This window comes from Macrobrachium rosenbergii, chromosome 4 (assembly GCF_040412425.1).
Source record: "Macrobrachium rosenbergii isolate ZJJX-2024 chromosome 4, ASM4041242v1, whole genome shotgun sequence".
In the NCBI taxonomy this organism is placed as follows: Eukaryota; Metazoa; Arthropoda; class Malacostraca; order Decapoda; family Palaemonidae; genus Macrobrachium; species Macrobrachium rosenbergii.
In genome coordinates this window covers 45,531,658-45,558,669 of record NC_089744.1, presented here as the reverse complement: position 1 = coordinate 45,558,669, position 27,012 = coordinate 45,531,658, and the positions used below count along the sequence as shown (strand labels likewise).

General features: G+C 36.0%; 1 protein-coding gene across 8 annotated transcripts in view; it reads left to right on the top strand.

The window, feature by feature from the left end:
• The window catches only part of Tomosyn (syntaxin-binding protein tomosyn), a 991,423-nt gene extending 975,372 nt beyond the window's left edge, over nt 1–16,051 (top strand). For all 8 annotated transcript variants that reach the window (XM_067096189.1, XM_067096177.1, XM_067096169.1 and 5 more), the window contains 2 exons: nt 8,186–8,310; nt 14,567–16,051. In XM_067096189.1, the coding sequence (XP_066952290.1) occupies nt 8,186–8,310; nt 14,567–14,829 (388 nt within the window). In that variant the 3' untranslated portion in view covers nt 14,830–16,051. The remainder of the gene's footprint in view (nt 1–8,185; nt 8,311–14,566) is intronic.
• The last annotated feature ends 10,961 nt before the right edge of the window (nt 16,052–27,012 follow it).

Here is a 27,012-nt window from a genome sequence, read left to right as displayed (position 1 = left end):
AAGGGAACAGGAGACGGGAGAAGCTCACCCGCTCAACTGCATCGTACCTCCCAGACCATGAATCTTAGAGGGGCGAAATGACTGGAAGCAACCAACCCAAGCCCGACTCCTAGTTAGGCGAAAGCTAATATGGACCTAACCTAAGTATAGGCTAGGGCGAGAAGAGTAAAAGGGACCGAGGAAGAAACTGGGAGAGAAATTTTGAGCCGAGAACCAGCCGGGATCGAAAATGGCAGGCAAGGGGGCGACTAGCCTGAGGAAACACATCCAAGGAGCTCGATTCCCCCAATTGGAGGAAGAGAACCAAGGGGCTCACTCTGCCCACCCAAAAACGATCCCGGAGGAAAACAGCAACAAAACTCCCTCAACCTGAACTCCTCACCCAGGGCCAAGGGAAGGAAGCTAACAAGCCTACTCCAAAACATAACCAACACTCATAAAAACTAAAATGTGCTCAACAGAGAGCGTAGCCTACCACGGGAAGCGGTTAGATCTGAGGCTGCCGCCAACACCCGAGGTAAACCACTGAACAAAACTAAAAATAAAAATAAAAATAAAACTACAAGAGAGCACCATCTTCAATAAAATTAATTAGCCTAGTAAGACCAAAACAAAAGGAACCCAGCCTGGGGTGGGGTACCTAGACGGGGCATCACTCCCACCAAGGCCAGTAGGCCAATGATCGTAATTCATACGCGGGGGGGAGCCACCAAGGAACCACCAGGAAGGGAACCAAAGGGGAAATAATCTATAACGACGAGGAGACGACTCCAACTGAAAATAACAGAAGGAGACGCCTCGCGGTCGACATGGCTGGCTGGGGACGCCGTGGCGACATAATAAGATCTCGATATTTATGAAAATACGAGACTATAACAGCCAAAAAATAGAACAAAACCCCACAAGAAGATGGTACTTAACTTGAAATAGTAAAGCTGCTCGATGCCATCGTTGAAGCAGTAGAAAATCCAAATAATGGAGAGCACACAAAAACAATCCGAAGATTCACGTGCTAGAAAATGGAATGAGGTAGGTGGCGCTGGTGTCGCCGTCCTGGCGGGTGTTTGGTGTGGGGGCTGTAACGGCTCACCGCTCTGTTCCGGGATTTTTGATAAGGAGCGATCTTTCGGTAGGTTTCCGTGGTAGTGGTAATTCACTCACCCCTTCTTATACCGACGCCTTCAAGAAGACGCTCGACTGGGGGTAGTAACCCAGCTTTCCTGAAAGCTCTTTTTCTCTGGTATATCTAGCAAGGTTATACCTAGAAATTCGTGCTGTAATGAAATTTCACCGGCTGACACGGGACTGGACTCAGAAATAAGGAACAATGTGGTATATACCAGCAAAACTTATGTAGTCATTGATGCACACTTGAACTAGAAGTAAAACATTGTTACATACATAAAAGCCAAAAATAAAAATGCATTGACCTGATAAAAAAGTTATCACATATGACTTGAGTTGCAGAAAAATTCAACCTTGTTGTTGCACCAAAGAACTGTACTATCTTATTTATACTGTGTAAGTTAAATACAGCATTAGACACAATACTAAAAATCCTAGAATCAGTTCACAGGGAATCTTTATTGGGGTGATCAAGTCCCAGATAATTCTGTACCTGTCAAAAGTGGTAAACCACTTCTCTGTCTTCACTGCTACTTAGTAACTATTGTATTCAAATTGCAGTAAAGATTTAGGCAAGTGACTCAGCAACTAAAAGATTTTGAGTCAGACACTATTATGAATAATCATGCACCATCATTCCCAGTTATGGTTAATAGAATTCTTGAGTAAATAAATTTAAGCAAAATTTCCTCCAATGTTAGAACTATGTACTCCTTTGGATTGTGTGTAAAGAATTATCTGCACAGACTTTTATTATCTATCCAATATCAATACTTGCACCCCTGAATAGCACAAGCTACATGCACAAAAATATGAAATGTAAAGGTCCCTATGACAAAATATGTAAAGATGGTTCAAAATCTTCATCTTGTTTAGACTTTGCTGCTATATAATCTAATGAAACAAGTAATGCTTCAGTTTTCATAACAGAACTGCCTGGAACATGGTCACAAGTTAAGATTATGAAAAACATGACAACAGAGAGTTGCAATTGATACTACAGGGGTACAAACACTATGCCTTTCATATATGGAGTATCCTTCCTGTGCATGCTCTAAACCATCTGTGTACTGACTGTACAAGGGTGGTACCAGGTGGAGATTGGGGAGAGGGGATGCCCATTCTCACCCAACCAGTGTTGTCCATTATTCTGTCAGCTGCAATAGAGATTAAAAGAATCTCTTGTGTTCTATGTTGTTTTCCCATGTGCTGGCTATTCCTTTGTGTGATTTTTGTGTTTTGTGAATGATACATTCTCAGAGCATATGTATGTTAGTGGGAGAGTTGTGTGCTTGAAAGTGCTAGTGTTTTTTTGTGTTGTTTTTCCTTGGTGCTTGCTGTTCTGTGACTCGTTCTCGTGGAGAACGAGAATGGGACCAACATCACTGTCAAGGTTGGGGTTGACCTTGTAGTCATTTTATATCACCTATAGTGGTAGATCACGCTCATTGTGTATTTCTCGTGGAGGAAAAGAGTGTTCTCACGATTCCCCATGCCCTGAATTTGCTGAACCGCCTTCACAATGGGAGTCTTATGGGAAGAGGAGGAGGATGCCTAAGAAGAATGTTTCATCTAGCAGAGACCCCACATCAAGTCTTTACAGAACTTTCTCTCCTTCTGCGTCCATCCCCTCTCCCGCTCCTGGTGCTGCTTCTTCTGAGAAGTGTGAGCAGCAGGTTTTGAAACTGACCATGCCTTCACCAGAAGAGGAAGAGGTAAAACAACTAAAATCCCAACAAAAACTAATAAAGGTCTTGCTTTCTTAAAGCATTCTTGGCTTGCCGTCTCTTTCAACATCATTAGAGTCCTTGGCTGGGCAGAGGAAGAGCATCAGTACAGTCTCTTCCTACCCACTGCATCTACCTCCCAGGAGGTACCACTAGTAACCAAATATGTGGAGGTTCTCACCTCTGCCCCAGCCCCCTCACCAACCCCTGGCACATCTAGTATCAGTGAGTAAGGAGGTGACTGCCAAGAAATGTCTCTGATTGTCCATCCTTGTTGCCCTTTTCCTCATAGGACCATCCCTATCAGCAGTCAGAGACTAAGAAGCACAAGCACTACATAAAAGAATTTACTTACTCATATTGCTGCTCCTCTCCCAGGAGGTGGAACAGATCCAGTTGGTCCCACTCTAGTGAGTGATCTTCCCAAAGGTGCTCACCTTCATCCCTCTGCCCCAATAGAAGCAGGGCCTCAAATTCTTGCAGAGATTCTAGGCACCTTAGGCATTCCTGTGCCTCTTGCTCTCAGGGCAGACACTCCCTGAGGGAGAGCTGCTTACCCCGGAGCTCTTACCACCACTCCAGGAGCACACATGATTTGCCATTCCTGCCCCTACCACCTCTCCTGGTCAATGGACCAGGGGCATAGGGAGTCCCATGACACTCATGCAAGTTCCTGAAGGTTAGACCAATCAGCTTCTTATCTCATGAGAGTTGGCTCTCCCTCAGGTATAGCGCATTCCTGTCCTTTCACTTCTACTTCCCCAGGGAAGGTAGAAGCGGTGGTGGCTATTAAGAAAAGAGATTCACATGACACCTTCATATCTAGAGCAGCCACCTTCAAGTCCAAAAACCCTGTCTTAGGTCAAAACTACCAAACCATCCACACAACAAAAAACCTTGCAGATGAAGTCAAGACAAGACCCGACTCATCTTCCTCCACAAAAGGCTTGGACAGGTCTCAGTCCTTTAGCCCCGTCTTCCTTATCCAGCCTAAAGAGGAGGTAAGGGCAAGAAAAGAGGGGTGCTCCAATGAGCTTGGCCCTCCCCCACCTTTGCTGCCACAAGTGGGGAGCTGCTGCTCAAATCATCGGACAGCAAGGCAGCAACACAGAACAGAACAGTGGGTCCTGAAGGATGGATTCCCCCCCCCCATCTCCCCTGACCCAATTCCATTCCCAGTATACCTGGCCAACATGACCAAGTCCAGAGTTCTACAGACAAAGGTCAAGACTATGTTGCAGAAGAGAGCGATCAAGATTGTTTGGACCAGGGCTACGGCTGCCTCTTCCTAGCAGAGAAAGCTTCAGGAGGATGGAGCCCATCATAAATCTCTCAGCACTGAACAGATAGAAGCCATTCAGGATGGGAAACGTCTTGTTCCATTTTGCAATTTGTCAGAGAGGGAGACTTCATGATTTTGATCGATCTCCAGGATGCTTATTTCCATATCCATATTCACCACAACTCAAGAAAATTCCTCCATTGCTTGTGTCAGGGGGAGTTCTTTCAGTTCAAGGCCCTCTCTTCAGCATGGCGACAGCCCTGTAGATGTTCACCAGGGTCTTCATGCTAGTCTTGGCTTGGGCAAACTCCAAGTGAAAATTGCACTATCTGGATGACTGGCTCATCTGTGCTACCTCAGAAAGGAAGTTCCTACAGGACAGACAGAGTCTGCTGTCCTTTTGGCAGGGTTTCGGGATCGTCATAAACTGGCGGAAATCCTACTTAGTTCCCAGTCAGAGGATCCAGTATCTTGAAATGATCTTGGACACTGTGGTACTTAGTTCCCAGTCAGAGGATCCAGTATCTTGGAATGATCTTGGACACTGTGGCAGTGAAGGCCTAGAGTGATGGCTGTCAGACCTACAGTTAGTCTCACTGAGAGTTCTTCCCCTGGAGTGACTCCTGTTCTCAGATGTGTCCTGCAAAAGTTGGGGAGTTCATTTGGGAGGAGAGCTTGCTTCAGGGACCCAGTCCCTGAACATGAACAAAGTACACATCAATTTGCTAGAGATGGCAGCTTCATGGCTGGCACCCCAGACTCTCCATCAACATTTGGAGGGGCACTCGGTGGTGGTCATGAGCAAAAATAGCACCACAATAGCCTACATCCACTAACAAGGATGTTCTTCCCCTTGTTTTACCAACTATCTCTGGGCAGAAAGAATGTCATGGCAGACCAACTGAGCCATTGGGACTGGTTATGGGTATGGAATGGTCCCTACACTGAGGAATAGTGGAGAGACTGTTCAGTCAAGTATGCATTTTTCATCTTTAAGAATGGTATAGTATCAGTGATCAGTAAATGGACATTTGTGTGGGAGTGACCATTAACTAATGTGTGTCCAACTGATACACAACACTCCATCTGGCCCACCTAAGTGAAAAATAGGTAAAGCTGATTAGTAAGAATACAAGCAAAAAATAAAATGGAAAAAAAAAAATTATTTGCCATCACCCTGAGATGCATACTAGTCAGAGTTATAGACAGTGCAGAAAACATACCCATTGTCTAGCACACTCAGCTGCCTTTTTTCTTTTAGCTTGGGAAATAGTGAAGAATTTTTTTATAAAGATTCTAATAGTATACTTGCATTTCTAAATGACTGATTCCTACTCACCCCATGGTACATGAAGTGCATGAATGGTTGACAACCCCGCATGCAAGAAAATACATGAAAATAAACTTCTGTTGGGTACCAGCCCATGTACAGTAAGTGTTGAATGTAATAAGAAAGCAGACTGAGCAAGCAACCAAAGAGGGTATATCCATCATAACCCCTTCCAAAATATGTATTCCACATTTTTAAGAAATCTATCCAGTGCTTGACTCCTAAGACAAAATTTTAAAATTTACTCCAACCCCTGTCAGTCCTTGTTATCTGCCCTACCTTCCTTATTGAAACTCTGCCATACACCTATAGGAAGTGAAGTTAAGCCCTTATAATTTTTACAGACTCCTGTATTACCATTGCCCTTATACAAAGGAACAGCTTCTCTCATCCAGACATACGCTGGTCCTGCACTAGATGACACTCTCAACCCCTAACTGCAACATCTCACTTGTATTCCCATCAAACCCATGTGCCCCTCCATTTTTGGCCTCTTAGTTCACCTCTCAGTGTCCTTAACAGTAAATTCCAGATAGATTCTCTACTTCCACTAACCTTTTCCACTCTAGCATCATCCAGCCTCCCTCTTATATACAGTATTCCACATTCAACAAATCCTCAAAATATTACTTCATTGACTCAGGACTGCATTCCCTTCAAACAGCTGTTTTCCTTTTGCATACCTTTTGTATATTTTTTTCTAAAACCCATTTGCGCATGAACATTTTTCAGTTCAGTTGTTTATATTACTACTTCTCCCTGAATTAATTGCTGATTTTTTCTCCCCTATTTTTTTTTTTACATGTCCTCTTACTCTTTGTCATGTTCTTCATGACTGACTTCTTTATCCAGCCATATCCTGTACACAGCCTTCCATTTTGTCTTGTAATTTTAACTCAATTTATTTTTCTTCTGAAAACTTCTCATTTCTTCTTCCCACCACCCATTGCTTTTTTCCCCCTCATCCCACATTTTAAAACCAAAACCTCACCTTGCTGACTCTGACTCCATCCTGGAATATTACACCATGTCACATATTCCTTCAACTCTGTGTTTTTAGCTTTAGCTCATTTTCCTTTTATTTTCTCTGTGTTCTTATTTCTATTAATTTTTTTTGTAAACTCACTTGCCTTGATTACATGATTACAACTACAATACCCTACAGTTTTACCCATTCCTCTCCATCTTGATCTTCCATTAGTCGTAAGTTTTACTTCAACCAAGTGATAACTAGATATACTACCAGCTACACCCATCTCACTATTACGTCCATCAACTTGTTTTTCCATATAAGTACTCAGAACTAATACGTACATAATCTAATAAGCTTTTCTTTAATATTTTCCCTTTCCCAGATATATTATTAAATATTTTTCTCTGGAAACCATTATTTTGAACAATCAGGCCCCTTTCCTGACACATTTCTAGGGGAGACTCCATTCTTATTTACTCCTGGAATTCCATATTTGCCTCAATGCCATATCTTTCTTTGTTACCCCCTTTGTACTTGCATAACAGCAAAACCCTTTCACATTATTCAAACCCTGTAAGGCCCTGGCTTAGGCACACTCACTACCACAATTTTTTCTCCAGTCATACTTAATCATAGCCCTACAAACCTTGATATAATACATTGATACTCTCACACTCCTCCTTAGAGTCTCTGTGATTTCACAAGCTATGTCTTCCGTAGTTCTGAATTTTTCAGGTACCCCATACTCATCATCCTTTGCCTTTCCTGTTCTGAAACACACTGCCCTTTCACCTTCATATCACCCTGTGCCAAAACATTCGACTCCTTAAACAAATTTCATGAAATACTTGTTATTAATTAATGATTTAAAGATATCAAAGATCAGCATAAAACCTAGTATTGACATTTAATAACAACATATACATTAGAAGACTTCTTTATTAAATACTGATGACTCAAAAATTCATGTTAATTTCAGGATTTACTAAAATATTTTAAGAAAAAATAGGTTTGCTTTCATCTTTGAAGTATATTTTCATTTTCACTGTAGTATTAGCAACAATAATGTCTGCAATTATGAAAAAGTAATTGTATGACATTGTATAATTTCCAGTAATTCTAGAACTGCTGTCAAAAGACTTAGAGAATGATGTCCGAATTATCCCTTTTACAGTACTACATGAAATACTTCATAAAAATATGAAACTATGAGAAATATGACATATCTCCATTCACAGAAACATTGATGAGGCAGGTCTTGTAAGAAATATTTGGCTTGTTCATCTGGTTAAACTATCTTTAATAGCTAACTAACAGAAGCATTGAATGAAGTAAACTCCTTTAGAGAAGTCTAAACTGCGGTTCTTTATTATTACAATCAATGGCAATTAATAAATGATAGACATTGTAGAATAATGAATAAGTTATCAGTTAAATAAATTGATTTACATTAGGTTTAGTCCTTGCAGCATTGCAGATGTGTCACACAAGCACTGGTAATATATTTTCATTCAGTTGGACATACCAGTTCCCAGGCCATGTTCACATAACATTTTGGGTACAAAGACCTTTAGAAAATTAAAGAGTCATTGTTGTACTTTCCAATGTTTAGCTATTAATCTAGAAAATGAAGTGGTAAAATTAGTTCATTGTAATGTTATATGATGAAGAAATAAAACTGAAGACAAATATTTGTCAGGTTACTAGCAGAATTCTGTTATCATGTCTTATTTTCCTGTTTTTTCTAGCAAGGAACTTCAAAATTTATTAGGAGAATTGTTTCAGCCTCATGATATGCCTGAGCCTCCAAAGCAAAGCTTTTTCAAAGGACTTTTTGGTGGAGGAGTCTCACAATTGGACCGTGAAGAGCTTTGTAAGTACTGTACTGTTTTTCGATACAGATCCATTAAGATGGTTGAAATATGTAGACTTTAAGTCCAGAAAAGTATGTGAAGATTTCTGTGTAGGTTGTTAGTATATAGTTAAGTTATCAGTTGTTAGTGAGTGATGAACTGAAATTTTTTTGAAGTTTATTTTAAGAGTGAGGTAGAGAGAGGTTTTGATAGCAAGAGCATTGAAATCTAATTGAAATACGGTATTAAAAAGCAATACCTTCATTCTTTATCGAATATCAAAAACTCAAAACCCATTTTACCTTTCCTTTAGCACCAGTAGCTGCTTCGGTTCTCAAAATGTCCACAGTTAGCAGTGTGCATACAGTTATTTTGTGTCCAGTTATGACTAATCGTAACGAATTATTGTATAGTTTATTGTATACTTAGAAAAATAGGATTCAAGTGATCATAAACCACCCACCTTGTCAGCATATATCTGAATAAATATGATTGAAAATCTTCCATTTCACAAAGAATATCAAGAGAAACATATGTCAGCTAGAATGTTGATTACGATTACTTTCAGAATTAATCAAAATATTCAGTGCCTACCAAAATTCATACCTAATCTGTGCAAAGTTGTCATATCATCCCTCTTACCTTCCTCCTCAACTTGGGATATGATAAGGTTACTTGGGTTGCAGCTAGCTATTCATCATGACAGCTATTAGAATTATAATAAAAATATTCAGTACCTATCATAATTCATACCTAATCCTAGCAAATTTGTCACGTCACCCTCCATACCTTCCTCCTCAATTTAGGGTATGATGGATGAGGTTACTGAGGGTGCAATGAGGCTATTCATCATGACAGCTTTCAGAATTAATCAAATTATTCAATGCTTACTACAATTCATACCTAATCCTAGCAAAATGTCACATCACCCCTCATACCTTCCTCCTCAACTTAGGGGATGATATGGTTGTTGGCCTGGAAAACAAGATTGTTCAGTATGCTTATGATACAACACTTGTGGGTGTAGTAAAGTCTCCACTTATGAGAAATGAAGCTGCCACTTTTGACGTGGACTGGATTAGTGACTGAAGTATTTGTTGGGGTATGAGGCTGAACTCCACTAAAATGAAAACACTTGATTAGCAGATGTCAGACAGATTTTCCACCCCATCCTCCCGGTCAGGTGGATGGGACTGCTGAATGAGTCTGAAGCTTTAACTGTTCTAGGTATAACTTTTGACTCATCTTACTTTTAAGAAATATCTAATGAAAGTGTCAGCAAATGCCACATAATAGTTAGGTATTGTAATGTAAGGCCTCATATATTTATAACAGTGATAAAATCAGTGCAACCTGTTTTAGGTCATTTGTCCTGTCAAAGATTCATCTCTTTTAGATAGAGTGGTTTGTTTCCTAATACTCACAGTTATGACTTGGACCATCAACAGATCATGTCGTCTGTCAACTTTTCATAAGTTGTAATTTAATAGAGATCTTTCACATTGACAAATTGATCCTTGATCCCATTTTCCTGCTGAGAGCAACCAGATTTGCTGAACAGCAGCATCAATGTGCAGTAAATACGTCTCGCTATCAAATTTCTTAGTTCCAGGGATCTTTTATTTCTCACACTATTGGACTGTGGAACAGTCTTCCTGAGGATATTGTGCAGCTGGAACTTCAAATTCAACCAAAGTTGTAATGCATTACTACCCTAATACAATTCTCCTTGCATTTTGATAATTTACTAACGTTTTTATCTATTTATTAGTTTGATAATTATTTTTTTTAATAAGTGAGATCTCTTCTTTCCATATTTCCCTCTACTTCCTCATCCTTTCAAATGAACACCATATTCTTGGGAAGCTTGAATTTCAAGTCAATGGCCCTTGTGGGCTTGGTACATATGAATAGGATTCGTCTGATTAATAATAATAGTGACAGATGGCTCTCACTGAACAGGATAGGTTATATTCATTGCCTGAGACTGAAGGAAGGGAAGGAATGACTCAGTGAGTAGTTGCAAGATCATAACCACTAATTGTTTGATTCATAGCCACAAAATAAGTGGAGCAAATGATAGCCCTGCTCCCTGGCCCACCTCAAAGACACAAAAGCTCTCAAAGAATTTTGAAAAGATTTATACTGTGGCTTGGAGAGGCTTCTGAGCACAAGAGAAAGGTCACTTTTTTGAGGTTGAAGCAATTGCTTTGATACCTTGTGAAAATGGAGAAGCATCATCTTCAGTTCAAGCAACGCTTTCACATTTAGACCTCAAAATTCAAATATCTTTAAGAGGACAGACCTATAGCCCTTAATACTGGAGACTGGCAATTATGGCAACAGAGGAAAAGATGAAGTCACCTATCAGAGAATTGAATCCCATTTAGCCTGGCAGAGATTCCTGAGTGAGGTCCAGCAAGACTGCAACGACTGTAGAAATCCTCGACCTCTGGAACTGTTGAATTTCCTCTAGGTATGAAGCTGAAATATGTTTAGGTTGCTAAGGAACCTCTGGAAGTGGGGCTGCTTGAGAATCTTCTTCCAGGAGAGTGCTGTACTCTAGTAGTGTATCATTATCACCAACAAGTCCATGAACCACTCCTGCTAGGGTCAGAGGGGAACCAAAAATGTCCTAAGCTTTTCCAGCATCTGCCTTATTAGGCCAAAAGATGGAAAAGCTTATAATCCAGGTTGTGTATCCAACTTCCAGGTAAACAAATTGATTTGAGATGAATATTAAATCAGAAACTGATCCAGGCTGTTTAAAATAAATCCATCAGCAGCTTTCCCCACAGGCCTCAGAGAGCCTTGCAATTCTCCAAATTCAAAAGCAGTGTGCATACAGTTAGAGCTTGCTACCTTTTGTTGAGTCTATCTGCTATCACATTAGAATAGAGACAGTCAAGTCAGTACAGCAATTTTTCCTGGGACAGATCATGGGGAAAATTCATTGGTTGCTCACCTTTGCCCACACAAAGATGTCTACTGCTGGACTAGTTGAGCTTTGGACCTTTTGCAGCCATGATTCTCCAGGCAGGCCACTGTTGTTGGTGTGTCACTTAATGTCAGCAGCCATTCATTTTAATAATATAAAGAGTGCCTGGAGGCCATAGTAGGTGGCCTTCAACTTTTGGAAAAATGATTAACTGCTTGTGTTCTGTATCAACAAAATGCCTGTTACCTGGTGATCCGAAAGGTGCATATCTCACCCTTGGCTGGATGCATATTTGTAAACATTAAAGTTTCTGGAGATTGGGAGGACAAGGGAACTCCACCAAGAGATGACCAGGGTCTTGCTACACTAAATACTGTACCTTCCATAACTTCCCTCAAGGCTTTTATCTGTGTGATGATCTGGAAATTTTGCTGCCGATACCAACTTTGCCAGTCTGAAATGGGTGTGAAGATCCAATAAGTCCAGACACAAGATGAATGATCAGGGACTGCCACAACTTAGGCAAGGGATCCATACAGTGCATAACCTGCTGGATCAAGGAGAGCAGTCTCCTGAGTGTACCCTTTGTCACTCAAACCAAAGTCGCTAACAGGTTGGCATCCATCCTTGATATGCAGCTTTTGTTGAAGGAGCTCTCCACCTTATCTCAGAGAAAGCAGTCCCACATCTTGGCAGAGTAGACATAGAAATCTAGGTGCTGTGATAACTTCACAACTGCTGCTGCCATCACTAGCCAGATGCCTGCAAACCCTTTCCTAGACCGATGACCCTCTGGTGCCATAATCCTAATGTGAAAGAGGTCTTTTTGAGGTCTAGGGGTTCCAAGCAGTCCCTATTCTTGTTGGACTGACTCAACAATCTCTATCCTAAATGGGATTTCCTAGTAAACTTCATTCAGCATGATGAGGACCATTATTGACTGTCAAACCCCTGTCACTTTTGTCACCAAAAGTAAGAAACTGTAGAACCCATGCAATTCATCCCACACCTACTTGATCACCTGCATGTGTGACATTGACCTTATCTCATTTTCCAAGGCCTGCAACCTCTGGTCCACCAGTTGCAATGAGAGTGGGGCTTGTATCCAGATAAGGAAGTTTGGAGCTAACTTTTTGACAACTATACACATGGCTATGCTTTTATCTCTGCCAAGATCTTTATGAATTTTCAGATAATATCTGGTCTCATTTCCTTTTAATGCTTTTACCAGGGGACTTTACCATAGGCTGTCCCTCTTTCCTAGGTTGAAAGAGTGACCAATATCTCCTTGCTGGAAATGTCCTGTTTGTTGTTGAAGTATAAGGCATAGACAGTTTAGAAAGTGTCTTCTGTTATTTGAACTTATATTGAGAGAATATTCTTGATCCTTAGATTCTCCGGCTGGGATAGAACTGTCTTGAAGAAACTGAGACCATACTACCCAGATTAAAAATTGCTGCCATAGTTCCTGCTGATGTCATCTTTTCCAAGAACTACTTTACTAAGTTCTTTGGAAATGCAAATGGGTCCATTCCGTCTGTGATCATTAGGAAGAAAATAAAAAAAATTGTGTCAAAAATACAGAAACAAAGTAGGAGCATAACTCATTTAGCAAATGGAACATAACCTTCATTTTAGCAAAAAAACACACACACACACAAATATGCAAGGAGCTTAGTGTTAGCAAAAGCCCCTATTATTGATGCTAGGTAGCTAACAGCATTTTAACTAAATTGCATGCTAATACAAATACAGACACCAAAACTACCAGTGAATAGGTCAAGAAAGGAACACAGTGAACAGGAAGTACAGAAATATCTCTGGAATTACCCAAACACTTGGCTAAGATGCAATATTTACAAGAGAAAAGATTAAGTAGTGGTTACTTATAGATAACCACCAGTGACTGAAAATGCCTTATAAGTTGAGAAAACTCAGTCTTTTACACTGATTCACCAAGTAAGAAAGTGAAAAAAGTTCAAATAAAGTGTTGAACTAGTACTGAAAAAAAATGTAAAAGAATGATTGATGAAAAAATACTAGTTGCTGAGCAAACTCTTTGAAATAGCACACACAGCTATGAACAATGCAGCAGACTCATGGAGAGTGAAGAAGGTGGTTAGATTTTACATGAGGTCCCATATAAGTTATGTGTAAACTCATTCTTCTTCTGTCTTGTAGACAAAAGACTGTGAGTTTTATGATATTCAAGACTGCTGATGGATACGAAACAAAGTTAACTTCAGTTATATCTAGACTATGTCAAATTGAGTCTCTTGTTCACTTCAAAACCCACTGAGCAGGTTTTCAGAAGTCGCTTAAAGTCCCACAATACAGTACATGCAAAATTTTCAGATGTTTGGAAATTGTTTAACACAGTATTCATTGAGATTTAGTAAATTTAGTATGACAGGTAAGTGTCCTCTATGATTGCTCAGTGCTGTCACTCCTATACTTGGTATCATGTAAGTAACAGCTGATGTCCTCTTAGTGCACATATTTCAAAAGTGTGATCATGGAGATCAGTAGGTCCTTGACTTACGGCGGGGGATCTGTTCCAGCGCCGCACCGTAAGTTGGTGTTTCACCTTTAACGGCACTTACAGCGCCATAACCTGGTGTTTGGCGCAATAGCTTGATGTTGCATCAAGTTACAGCACCGTAAATGCCGTTAACTTGATGCCTATTCTTGCCATTAGCGCTGTCAATGGCACTTACCTTACGGCACCGTAACTTGATGCAACATCAAGTTAAAGCGCTGTTAATAGTGCTGAAAAAGTGCCATAAGATCCAATAAGATTGAATCATCCATAAGTCGGTGTCATAAATCAGTTTTAATGAATTTATGATATAAAAAATTTTGAATGATGTTCTTGATCATCTGGAGAGAATATAGTATAGTTCAAAAATAATACTATACCAAATAGTTGTGTATTTGTACCTATATTTTGAGTAACAGTTTTGCAGTTCACGTCCATTTTGCTTTGTAATCCTTTATTATGTGAAATAGAGGAAACTGCGGACTTGATAATATGTAAGCATGTAAGTAAAAATTGTACTTTGACTATTGAGTTCTTTCTTATTTATAAAATTATGTGTAAAAATTGCTTTCTTTCAGGGTATATTAATATATTGTCTATTCAAGTCTCATGTCCTATATATGTACTATATATATATAACATTTGATTTATGTGTTAGAGGGACTTTCATGTCTGCATGTACTCTATTCCTTTCCTGCATTAAGTTATGTGCAGTAATTTCCAGCATAATTAGCAAACTAAATTACTTATATTTAAGGATGGCAATTTGACTACATCACAGCATAGCTGTTCTTTACAGTTGGTGAGTCTTCAGGGAAGGGTTCACGGAGTGTTGCCAAACATGTACCGGGACCTACAGCTCAACTAGAAGCTCTGAATGCAAAAGCTGGTTCTGTTGCGGGTGATGTTGCCAGAACGCGAATGTTAATGGTAGAGAGAGGGCAGAAACTTAGTGAATTAGAAGAACGGACTGGTCGTATGATGAATGAATCAGAGTCATTCTCCACAGCTGCTCACCAGCTAATGCTCAAGTACAAGGACAAGAAGTGGTATCAACTTTGAGATGGTTTTTACTATCTCTTTGGTATTCACTTTGCCAGATTAATTTGTATATATAGTTCTGTAATCAGACGTGCTAGCTCCGAGATTCATGGGGTATGGAATAGTTCCAGTGAAATCAGAATTAGCATATGCACACTACAAGTACAATGACAGGCCTTTCACAGTGGGTTTGTTCTTAAAATCAGTATATCTGTGAGAAGGATTGGTTTTGTCAAGTGTGTATGTGTTTTATGCAGGTTTTGTCAAGTGAGGAACCCCTTGTCTTCTCAAAGTTGTTACTCAGTGTATCAGCAGGTAACTGATACCATGTTAGAAGCTACCCAGTTACAATAGTTGGTATGATACCAAATATTAACACATAGGGAAGCAATGTCATGCTGTTTGTAAATATTTGTACAGGTAAAAAGTTATACAGTAAATAAAATGGTGAGAAGTTAGATATCTTGGATCCCAGGTGTTTTATGCTGGTGCAATATTAAAAAGCCAAGCTGCAGCAGCAAGCACAGTGATACAGCTGCTAGTTACAGTTACATATACTGGTTGTGAGCTCTTCTGCTGACTGTATATCCACTTTTGCACTTTATCAAGATGATATTTTGTGTGATGCTGATTGACAGTTTTTGTGTGAATGCATAATTGCATACATAAGTTGAATTCCATTTATCCAGATAGATTAAAATTATGATTTTGGCTAAAGTGCTTACAAGTTTTATGCACTTCCTTATTTTATGTGGGATCAATAAGCTTTAAAACTGCAGAGAAATAAAGTAAGACATTAACTGTAGTAATCAGCTGTTACTCGTGTTCTTGATAATTAAATTAATAACCAGAATAACCTAACTTAAGTTTCTTAAAGTGTATGTGGTTTCTCTTTTTCATATGGGAAGTGTAAGAGTTTGAGTGAAAGCTCACTTTTCATTTAGAGGCAATAATGTTGGTTCTCTTTCACAAGCCGTGAATGCTAAGAAGCTGCAAAATGTTAATAGGAAATGGTCTATTTTGTTTAAAGTCTTTGCTGAACTTATAAAATACTAAGTTGTTTCCATTTTCAAATAAAATATCTTAGTTACTAAAGGATTCAGCTAGAAAAACAACAACATTACATTAAAGGATAGATATCCTTGCCAAAATATAAGAGCCACGCATCATGTTCCAATAAAGTGACATTCACTAATGTTTAATGTAAATGCAATGCTGGTTGCAATCAAACCTTTTGATGTAATTTGCTGTCTATCATTATATATCCAAAGTTTTGCATCTTTTGCTGTAGCATTTTCATATATTAATTTGGTTAATAATGATAAAAGATGTTAATCATGTTTACACAAAACAAAATTCAGGAATGTTCTGTGTCAAGAACTACAAATAGATAACCATAGCTTTTGAAATCACATAAGCACTGCCACACTTTGTTCTCATGAGTTTTCTTGGTACCAGTATATAAAAAGTTATCTCTATTGGATAGTAGTTCACATAACTGTAGAAAATAATAACTGTACAGTATGTATCTTTTGATTTTAGGGCTGAGGGCAGAATTTTATACTTTGTGAAATTTCTTAGCAAGGAAGTGTTGACAAAGGCAATTGAGGGAGTTTACATGCAGTTCACAAATAATACTTTTGACCAAAGTGTAATTCTAGAAAAAAGATTGAGAACATATTCAGAGGTTACATAGTACAAGTTGTCATCTGGATTAGTGGAATTTTTCAGTGTCTGTTGACATGGTGTACGTGCAGAGTAAGCGAGTATGGATAGAAATGTAAGAAGATCTATAGAAATTACTGGAAACAACCTCTAGTTCAGTGTAAATCAAGCTTTATTTGTTTATCATTACCCCCAGGAGGAACTCGACCCCCTGACCTGAAATTTATTTAAACAACTTTTCAGGGTCTGGTATCTGAATTACAGGATGGTTTAACTACGTATGTATATACAGTATATATATTATATATATACATGTGTGTGTATGTACACAGTATATAATATATATATATATATATATATATATATATATATATATATATATATATATATATATATATATATATATATATATATATATATATATATATATATATATATATATATATATATATATATATATATATATATATATATATATATATATATATATATATATATATATATATATATATATATATATATATATATATACAAACACACACATATACATATAGACACCACCCTACTTACAAACATTCAAGTTACGAACATTCATAGATACGAACAGACAGGGTTCAAATTTCACTCTGTGTTCCTATTCTGGTAGGAAGAAATTTTGCAAAGAACAGAACAGAACACAAGGAAGAAGAACCTGTCCCTTTAAACTCCTTCCCTGATTATCCTGAGTATCCTCGTCATTAACTACCACGTATTCTTCTTACAATCACGAGAATACTCATTCATACTCGTAAAATATTCGTACTTATTTCATCTTCCCAATTTAACTCGGTCTGTGATGAATTTCCATTTTCTGCATTTCCTTTCCCCATAGGAAACGTTGAGTAATGTATGTATTTTTGTCAGTATAGATGGCGATGTGCATTATTTACTTTGTGAACTTCCAATGTCAGATGCTGCTCCTGCGAAATTCTCTCCAAGTTCATAGCTTTCAAAGCATGGAAAAATAAAGCTATGGAAAAAATACTAAAGTTTGAATGTTGCTTGACTCTAAATTTTATTTACTTCTTTTTACCTTTCTAGCCTCCAAAGTAATTCCTTATAATACTGCATGAATTAAAAATGCTGTGAAAATAGTATAATCTAAGATTCCCGAGTTAACTCGGGAATGTAAACATCAGCAAAAATTATGCACTACATATTAAAAACCAACTTACAATTCAAGATATGAATGGCCATCCAGAATTTAACTTGTTCATAAGTAGGGTGGTGACTGTATATGTATGTATGTGTGAGTATGTGTGTGTATATGTATATATATATATATTATATATATATATATATATATATATATATATATATATATATATATATATATATATATATATATATATATGTGTGTGTGTGTGTGTGTGTGTGTGTTTGAAAGTCTGTTGCCTTGATATGGTTATTATAAAGCTTTTGTATTTGCTTGGTATCTTTAAATAATATTTCCAGGTGCTTTCGAGGTCTTTTAAAATATCCGAACTATGGCAGCTTGTAAGCTGAAGGGTAAGATTTACCACAATACAGACAGTAAAATACACATGAAGAGAATGTAATTGAAATCTTCAGTGTTAAAGTCTAAATTTATTATATGAAAGTAATTATACACATTCACCTATAATCCTCATTCAGACCCACAGTGAACTGTCACACAAATGATAGTTAGAGGGAAATAGCTTAGGAAAAGGAGAACAAAACAACTTTTATATACTATATATATATATATATATATATATATATATATATATATATATATATATATATATATATATATATATATATATATATATATATATATATATATATATATATATATGTATATATATATATATGTATGTCTGTATATATATTATGTATGTGTGTGTGTATACATACTGTATATTTAAACTACAATTATATCACCATTGTAAGACGATCGGTCAGAACAGGTGCTATCATTGCCCAAATCTATCAGAGGTGTTGGCCTTGGCAAGAACTCAGAACACTAATTTTGGGACTTCCAGCAGATGACAAATAAACTTGAAGGCCAGAGCCTAATTGTGAAGTGGCAGCTTCTGCATTTACTGCCTCTTTATTACACATTTCATAACCTTTAAGAGCAACTGAAGAAGAGGGACCACAAATAACTGAAAACGACTACAGTACTGTCAGATTAACACTCAGAGGTATTTATTTAATTTTTCTCAGATTCACCAGAAGCCACAGAAGTTTTGCTTCTTTAGAAAAAATTTTTATTTCTACAGCGTTCATTATTTTCTTGTATATTTTCCACAGAACTAACGTCTAGAAAATTTTATACACCAGTTCTGTTTCGACTGCTTGTTTTACAACTGTTACAATCTTCGGAACTCTCTACATCAGCAACATAGAATAATTTTGAATGGAATTACACACTTGAGAAACTCTGTCTGCCTTAGAGCTTACTGCCCAGTTTGCCAAAGATTCATTACCATGGCTTTTGACCTTTTTTAAATCATTATCATTATAAAAAACTGAAGTATGACTTGGAGTTTGTTCTGAATCATTACTATGTAATAATTTTTTACACTGAGTTATAGTCTCATCTGAATTGCTAATATTTAGTATATTTTTGCTATTGTAGGTGCTTCTGAAGCATGTTATAATAACTATATATATATATATATATATATATATATATATATATATATATATATATATATATATATATATATATATATATATATATATATATATATATATATATATATATATATATATATATATATATATATATATATATATATATATATATATATATATATATATATATATATATATATATATATATATATATATATATCTCACCAGGGGAACCATAGGGAAAGGCGTCGTACTGGTACATTTATTTTGCCAACGTTTCACGATTCATAATCGTATCCTCAAGGCTATAAAAAAGATACAAACGAACTTAAAACCAAGCACTGCATAATCCATTAAAATTATGCAATATTTAATCAAATTTAATGAACATCAGCATGTAGAAAGCTTGAAAATAATTCATGAACATCTTAAAACAGGAAATTATACTAAACACTAAAAATATGTACAAAATATCTATAAGATTCTAAAAACAGTAAAAACATTTAAAACACTGAAAAATTAAGGCTATTCTGTACCTTATCCTCGCAAAGGACGGGCAGTGACTGAAAGAGTTTCGTAAAAACAAACAATGCACCTTAGGCAATAAACAACTGTACAGAGGAGGATTGCATATTTAAAGACGGAACTATCTTTTTTATCATAATCCACCTTAACCTTAAGATAATGGAGTGCTCAAAATCATTCACAAATGCAGATTCAGTAGCATTTGCTGAAGCTCCTGTGGATAAATTTTATCTTGAAACAGTCAGTGCATATTGGAAACCTTTTATAGAGTGAAATCACAAATGATTTTGGGACGCTTCCCTGGCAGTGATTGACAAAATTAACAAAATGTTTCAGGTAGGAAGAGAAATTAGCATAGAAAGACTGACAAGGAAGTGGAAGAACTAAAGGCATGTAAATGAAAAAGAATTTAACTTCTTAAATTATCAGCTGAGGAAGGTGAAGGCAAAGAAGCACAACTCTTGCAACAAATTTTGATGAATCAAAAGAGAGAAAATAAATTACTTTAGCACAGTTATTTTCTAAATGTTATTGATCAAAGAAATTCTACAAACGTCATTTACTCCTGACATCCCAGATTTTCCAATGAGAGTTGCCAAAGATCACTCAAAGCAGATGAACCATGTGATGTAAGGTCAGGCAGTTCATAGTTGTACACAGTGTAACACAACACCTAGTTTATTCACTTTGCTTCACCTTAGTGCTTAGGCATTGTAGCTCCATCCTAACCATTATTTTCAATCATCTGGAGCAATCATGAGAACACAGTGTAAACTTTTCTTGGGAAAGAGCACACACTTCACATACAATATAGCACGATACTCGTCCTGTACAGTACATGAATGTTTAGATAAAAAGAGGAAATATTTAAATTGTTCATGGAGAGTGTGAAAGATAAAACTGATCATTATTTTATTTTCTCTTAGTTGCATAATGTAGTGATTAAGATTGTTATTATTTTATATATGACCATACATGTACTGATTATACGCTGTGCAGTGTTATAATAGTGTCTTTCAGGTACAGTAAAAAAAAAAGCTTCAGAACCATATGATAGAAATGGCAAACACAGTATACTGAAGTCAGTCGTGCAGAGAGAATGTGTGTGTGTGTGTGTGTGCGTGTGTTTGTGTGTGCGTGTGTGTTTTGTAAAGTTGGCCATCACATATTTTCGTTGGTTGTATAAGTGCAGTACAGTTTTATTTTGGTCTTTATTTTTGTTGATATCTTAATGTTTCTAATTAAGAACAAGGGGTATCTTATATTTGTATTTATGTACAAAATATATACAGTACCTGTGTGGGGTTTGCTATCGTATGCAACTTCATGCATCTGCAGAACAATTTTATTGTATATAATGGGGGTGATTTTAGAACTTAAATGAAACTGATTCAGGATCCTAAATTATTTCAAATCCTTTATTAAACAACAATTATTAGCAATTAGCAGTAATTTTTACAATGTCTTTTTGTTTACTGAGAGTTGTTCCATTTTCTAATACATACATAGAAGTAATTCTTTCTCCATGCAAATGGACACAGACATACTCACATATATTATACAGTAGGTCCTCAATTTATGGAGGGGGATCCATTCCAGTACCACACCATAAGGTGACTGCCGCCGTAGTCATGTTTTGCCATTATCGGCATTTTAACAGCCCTTGGGGTGCCGTAACTTGATGTTTGGTGCCATAACTTGATGTTTCATCAGGTAACAGCACCATAAGCATTGTTAACTTGTTGCTTAATCTTGCTGTTAGCAAGGATAAGCTTATGATGCTGTAACTTGATGCAGGATCAAGCTAAGGCACAGTAAAACAGTGTTAACGGTGCTGAAAAGGCGCTGTAAGATCGAATCCGCCATAAGTTGGTGATGCAGTATATATATTATATATATTATATATATATATATATATATATATATATATATATATATATATATATATATATATATATATATATATATATATATATATATATATATATATATATATATATATATATATATATATATATATATATATATATATATATATATATATATATATATATATATATATATATATATATATATATATATATATATACACACACACACACACACACACAGGCAGTCCCTGGTTTACGACGGGTTCCATTTTTACACCACGTCGTAAACCGAAAATCGTTGAAAATCGTCAAAAATCCTAAGAAAACCTTACTTTTAATGCTTTGGGTGCATTGAAAATGATGTAAACTGCATTTTTATTGAGTTTTTCATAAAAAAAAACTCCAAATTTTGATTATCCTGTTGTTTTGGAGCCATATATCTTCCGTCAGATCGGCGTACGACGCGTCGTAACCCTGGATGTTGCGTCATAAACCGGGAAATAATTTCTGATGAATATATTTGAAAAGCGTTGTAACCTCGAATGTCAGTAAGCCAGACCCGTTGTAAACTGGGGACTGCTGTATATTATATATATATATATATATATATATATATATATATATATATATATATATATATATATATATATATATATGCAAGGAATTCATTCTGTCTCTCCTATAGAAAAGACTTATGAAGTATAAAAGGAACAGAAAATTTACAGAAATGGAAGTTCTAAATTGCCAGTAATTATTGTTTACATAAGGATTAAAAAATAATTTCAGATCTAGAATCAGATTCCATCAAATTATCAAGTTCAAGTCCAAGCTTGGATTCCAGTCTGATATACCAAATTTACCTCCACAGTATTTCAGTCCCTTTGACAACAGTGACTGGTGAATCACTGTTATCAAAGATCAAATACCACTGAACACAAGTTGTTTGTATTTTTACCTTCCCTATATCTCAGACTTTTATTGATGAATTTGCACTATTATATGAGTTTCACTTTTATTGATGTATTTTCACACAGTCAGAGCAAAGCTGAATTCATTTACTTCCTTCCTGTTGAAACTGTTTGGGGGAGTTTGTTCAATTTTGTATCAGCTGCATGACTTCAGAAGTGGGTGAAGCATACACTTGAGTTGCAAAACTAGATCTTATATGTACAACTGAACAGACAAACTTTTCTATTTAGCCTCCTAAATAGGTGCAGATGAGGAACAACGTATTTTTAGTAGAGAATGCATTGCAAAGATGTTAGTATTTAACAACTAGCTAAACAACATTTGTCACTGTTGGTAGTACTGCATGATGCAAAAGGAAGCTGGAGAGAATTTTTATGATTAACAAGGGTGTGGAGACACACCATTAAGGTAATAACATCGCCCTTTCAGATTTGTCTTGGTGGTGAATAGAATTGGAGGTGGTAACTATGACTCCAGGATGCCTACAACAGAGGGGTGCCTTAAGGTGATTGGCAGTGCTCTTGCCCTTTGGGTATCTCCATCAATCATTACTGATGACTACTAACCTTAACTATTAAGACAAAGGGAGATGAGAGGCTTATCCTTAAAATGAGCTACCTTCAAGGAACCACCGAATGTCAGAGAACAAATGTGTATGCCATAGAATCTAGCAATTGGAAGCATTTTAAGTTCTGTGGGTACAGTTAAAATATATTATGGTTTAATGCAAAAGATTTATTGAAGGACTTGTCTCACTGACTAGGAAAACTAGTTGGATGAGGGTGTGCATTAAGCCTCAATTATGTTACTACTATTAACTGCAGACTAGATGGACATTCAAGCTAAAGTACAATAAAGAGGCAAGGGAACAAGAGGCAAACCAATGATAGTGAAAGAGGATATTAAGAAATATAATGAAAATGGGATAAAGAAATAGGACAAAAGGTGGGCTTTAACTGCATATTGTACTATTAATATTTAGCCCTTAATATTGTGTTAGGTTTTTGCTTCTGGCATTAAAATATAGTGATTCATATTCACATTGTCATGAAATTCTTATTTAAGCTTGCATTTGTCACTTCTTCATAAAATACACATAACTTACGAGCAGCAACCAAGAAAGTGAAGTGGTCAGATAAATATTGATAAAGATTCCCCAAGAGGAAGAAACAATATTTTCATTGTTCCAAAGTTATACCCTATGTAATGAATTGACATTTATATGTGAATATTTAGTGTACAATATGTATACATACAGTATACTACATGCATGCACATACATACTGTCCACTCCTCAGAAGCAAGAAATGGGTCTACAAAGTACCTTGCACATTAAATTTCCACAAATTAGAAATAAAGTTCCTAAGGGGAATAAATTTAGATGGTCATTGTATCACCAAATCTTACCATTTATCTGTCCTGGTATGAGTAACATTATGGGTCAAATGCACAGATGAATAAGGGAAGTATAGAAGTTAAACATAATAACTATGCCATTACTCCTTCCATCATGAAGTTTATTTCCAACTTTTTATTCATTTGCTTCATAACTGTTATTGAACCTCTTCTTTTTCAGTATCCTTTTACAATGATTTTCTGGACATTTTTCTCATGCCACTTATATATTTAACTACTTTTGTGACTCTTCTTCACCTTTGCTCAGTATGTGACAAAACTATCTCAGTCTGTTTTCTAGCTGCTGAAAATCATGTCTTTTCACAAGTTAATCATTTGCAGTACACAGTAATCTTTCACCAGGCACTGGCCATATAATCTTAACATTCATGAGTCAGATCTTTTCAGAATTGTTGTTTGCATGCTTTACAGAGTCATATAGAATGCATACATAAATTTGTGTTTTGTTAACCAGTGGAATATTATTTGCCAGTATTTCACCACTTTCCATTTCATTAAGGCAATTGCTGTCTTTTCCTTCCTGCCCATTCAGTATCTGCTTCATAGCACAGTGCATTCTCAAAGTACCAGAAATGTTCTCCCTTTTCTAAGTCCCTTCCATCACCACATAGGTGTGTTTTGGTTGTAGATGTTTTATATCTTTATGGATTGAGTAATGCGAGAAATTAAAGAAAGATTTACATCTTTTCCAAGCACCAGGAGCTTTGTCTTGCTTACATTGGTTTTCAGATCTTTTCTCTCCATTCTTCTCTTTCACTTCCACTTACAAAACCTTGGGTAAAATTTTTTTAAAAATACAAATATAATTTTTTTGATAATTCTGCAACCAGACAAACAAATAATAATATACCCTTCTTTTGAAGGCTATTATATTCTCCTTAATAACTACTGGAAAAGTGGCATTTGTAATAAATTTTGCCAAAGTATTTGGAATGTTTTAGAGGTTTTACTGCTGATATGCTTTAGTGTATGTTAAGAAGTCGTAGGTGGGATAAATATGGAATTTCATGCTTCCAAAATAATTTCCAGGTTGCCAAAATAATTTAATGTTTTAAGAATAAAGTCAGCGTCCTTTTTGCCACTTGATTATTGAGCAAATCATTGCATTCAGTTTTCATATAAAAGATTTACTCATATTATTTTCATGAATGTAAAGTGTCCAAACTTTTGTGATTCCACTCATAAGAATTTCTTTTAACAAATTTTAGGTATATTCAAGATAATCAGTGAGTGCCTATCTTTCTTTTATTTTGTGTAAGTAATTTCATTGTCTGTGCATCTTAGTACTATGAATCTTATTTTCACTCCATGATAAACACACAGCATCCATTTTCTCAACTGATGAAGCATTCCACATTTTTTAAATGCTTAGTTTTCAAGTCTCATTGTAAATCTTAAAATACTAACTTCATAAGCAGAACTAGCAATCATTCTTGCTATCCACTTAAGAAGTAAAACAAACTGAAGAAGATTACCATTGAAATAAGTGGAGAATGTTTATATCTTATACAGTCCTGTACATTTAACTCAGATTGTTTTTAGCTTGGTTTGGAGCTAAATATAGTATACATAATAACTTATTACTGTATACAGTTTAATAAAACTTGGCTCATCAGCAATATACTGTAAAGTTTGCAGTAAATGCAGGACCCTTGAGTTCCTAAATACTTTAAAAATTTTATTACCAGAAGGTATGTATGGAAACATATTTCTTCTTAGAAGGCCAATTACCATTGTGCCAAAAACAAAAGTTAATATTGGTTTATGTACCAGTCTTATTATCATTTACTTGTAATTTCATTTTCATATTCTGATATCCAATTTTACAATATCATTCAGTTCCAACATTTGTATATATGATATTATTTGTAAAAAGGTAGATGATTATATTCTATATTGATCTTGGTTGGTAAATATACATTTTAACCACAGTAGTCACTAGCTCAGTAAATGAATCTAATTATGAAATGTTAAAGATAGAAGTAAAGTTAAAAAGATATCAAAATTAGCTGTTTGTAGTTCAAAACAGCTGTTTAATGTGATTGAAAAAGCAGTATAGAATACCAGGAATGTTTAGATAAACAGGTGATTTTTTGTGTAGTACTAGAAAATTTGCGTAAGATATATGAGAGCTTTCTCTGCTTGCCATTATGACTTCTGCCTTGCTTTTCTTAAATGCAGGTAGCTCTTTGTCATGTACTTTTGTCATTCCTAGACCATGCAAAGGTTTGGGGGTACTTTCTTAAAACTCTTTTTCTTTCATGCTAACTCAGTGATCTGGATAAACTATTTATTAATAACAACAGTCTTTGATATAAAGACTGAAAATTTTTGTTGATCATAAAGTCCCCAGCTCATTTACCTTTTGGTATGCACTTCAGTAATGGGAGATGAAGTGCAGAACTTATCTTTCTCACTTTTTGAAACTTTGCTTTTCTTGAACTCTATTACTGTACTTTCATCTTCATAAAATTTCTGACTTTGGAAGCTGGTTAATACTTTCATCAGCCATGTCCAAATCTGTTTTTTGTCATTCATCATTGTCTTTTGTCTATATATTTATGAGTCCTTTCAAATCTATTATATCATAAACACACTGGTTGTAAATTTTACCAGCGATGTTTATTGTCAGGTAGTTTGAAGTTCTTTGTCGTAAATTAATGTAAATCGTAGTGTTTTTAACTGGTATATAACATTTTCAGATGCCTAGGGTGGAAGTTTTAGCACCTCTTCTCTGTTTTTCTGAAAAGCTACCACATACTTCACCATTTATAATGCCCTAGTAAAGTGGAGAGTAAGCATAAGATCCATATCATACAGTTATTCAAAATAAGAAAATTGATGTTGTTATATATCTGCAAAATAATATAGATTGCACAAAAGGTTGAATTTTTGACTGGGCAAGATAAGATTGTGATTGCTCTCCCAGGCATTATGTCTGGTAATACAGCGGTTCTGTGCATATTACTGTGTAGTTTATAAAAATACTGATGTCATAGCCATAGTTCCACAGTATTCCATCTTCCCTATCAGGGGGCCTAAAGATTTTAGTTATTCTCAGTGAACGTTTGAAATCCACTGTTTGCAGTGTTACAGTAGCTTTTTTCTTATGTAT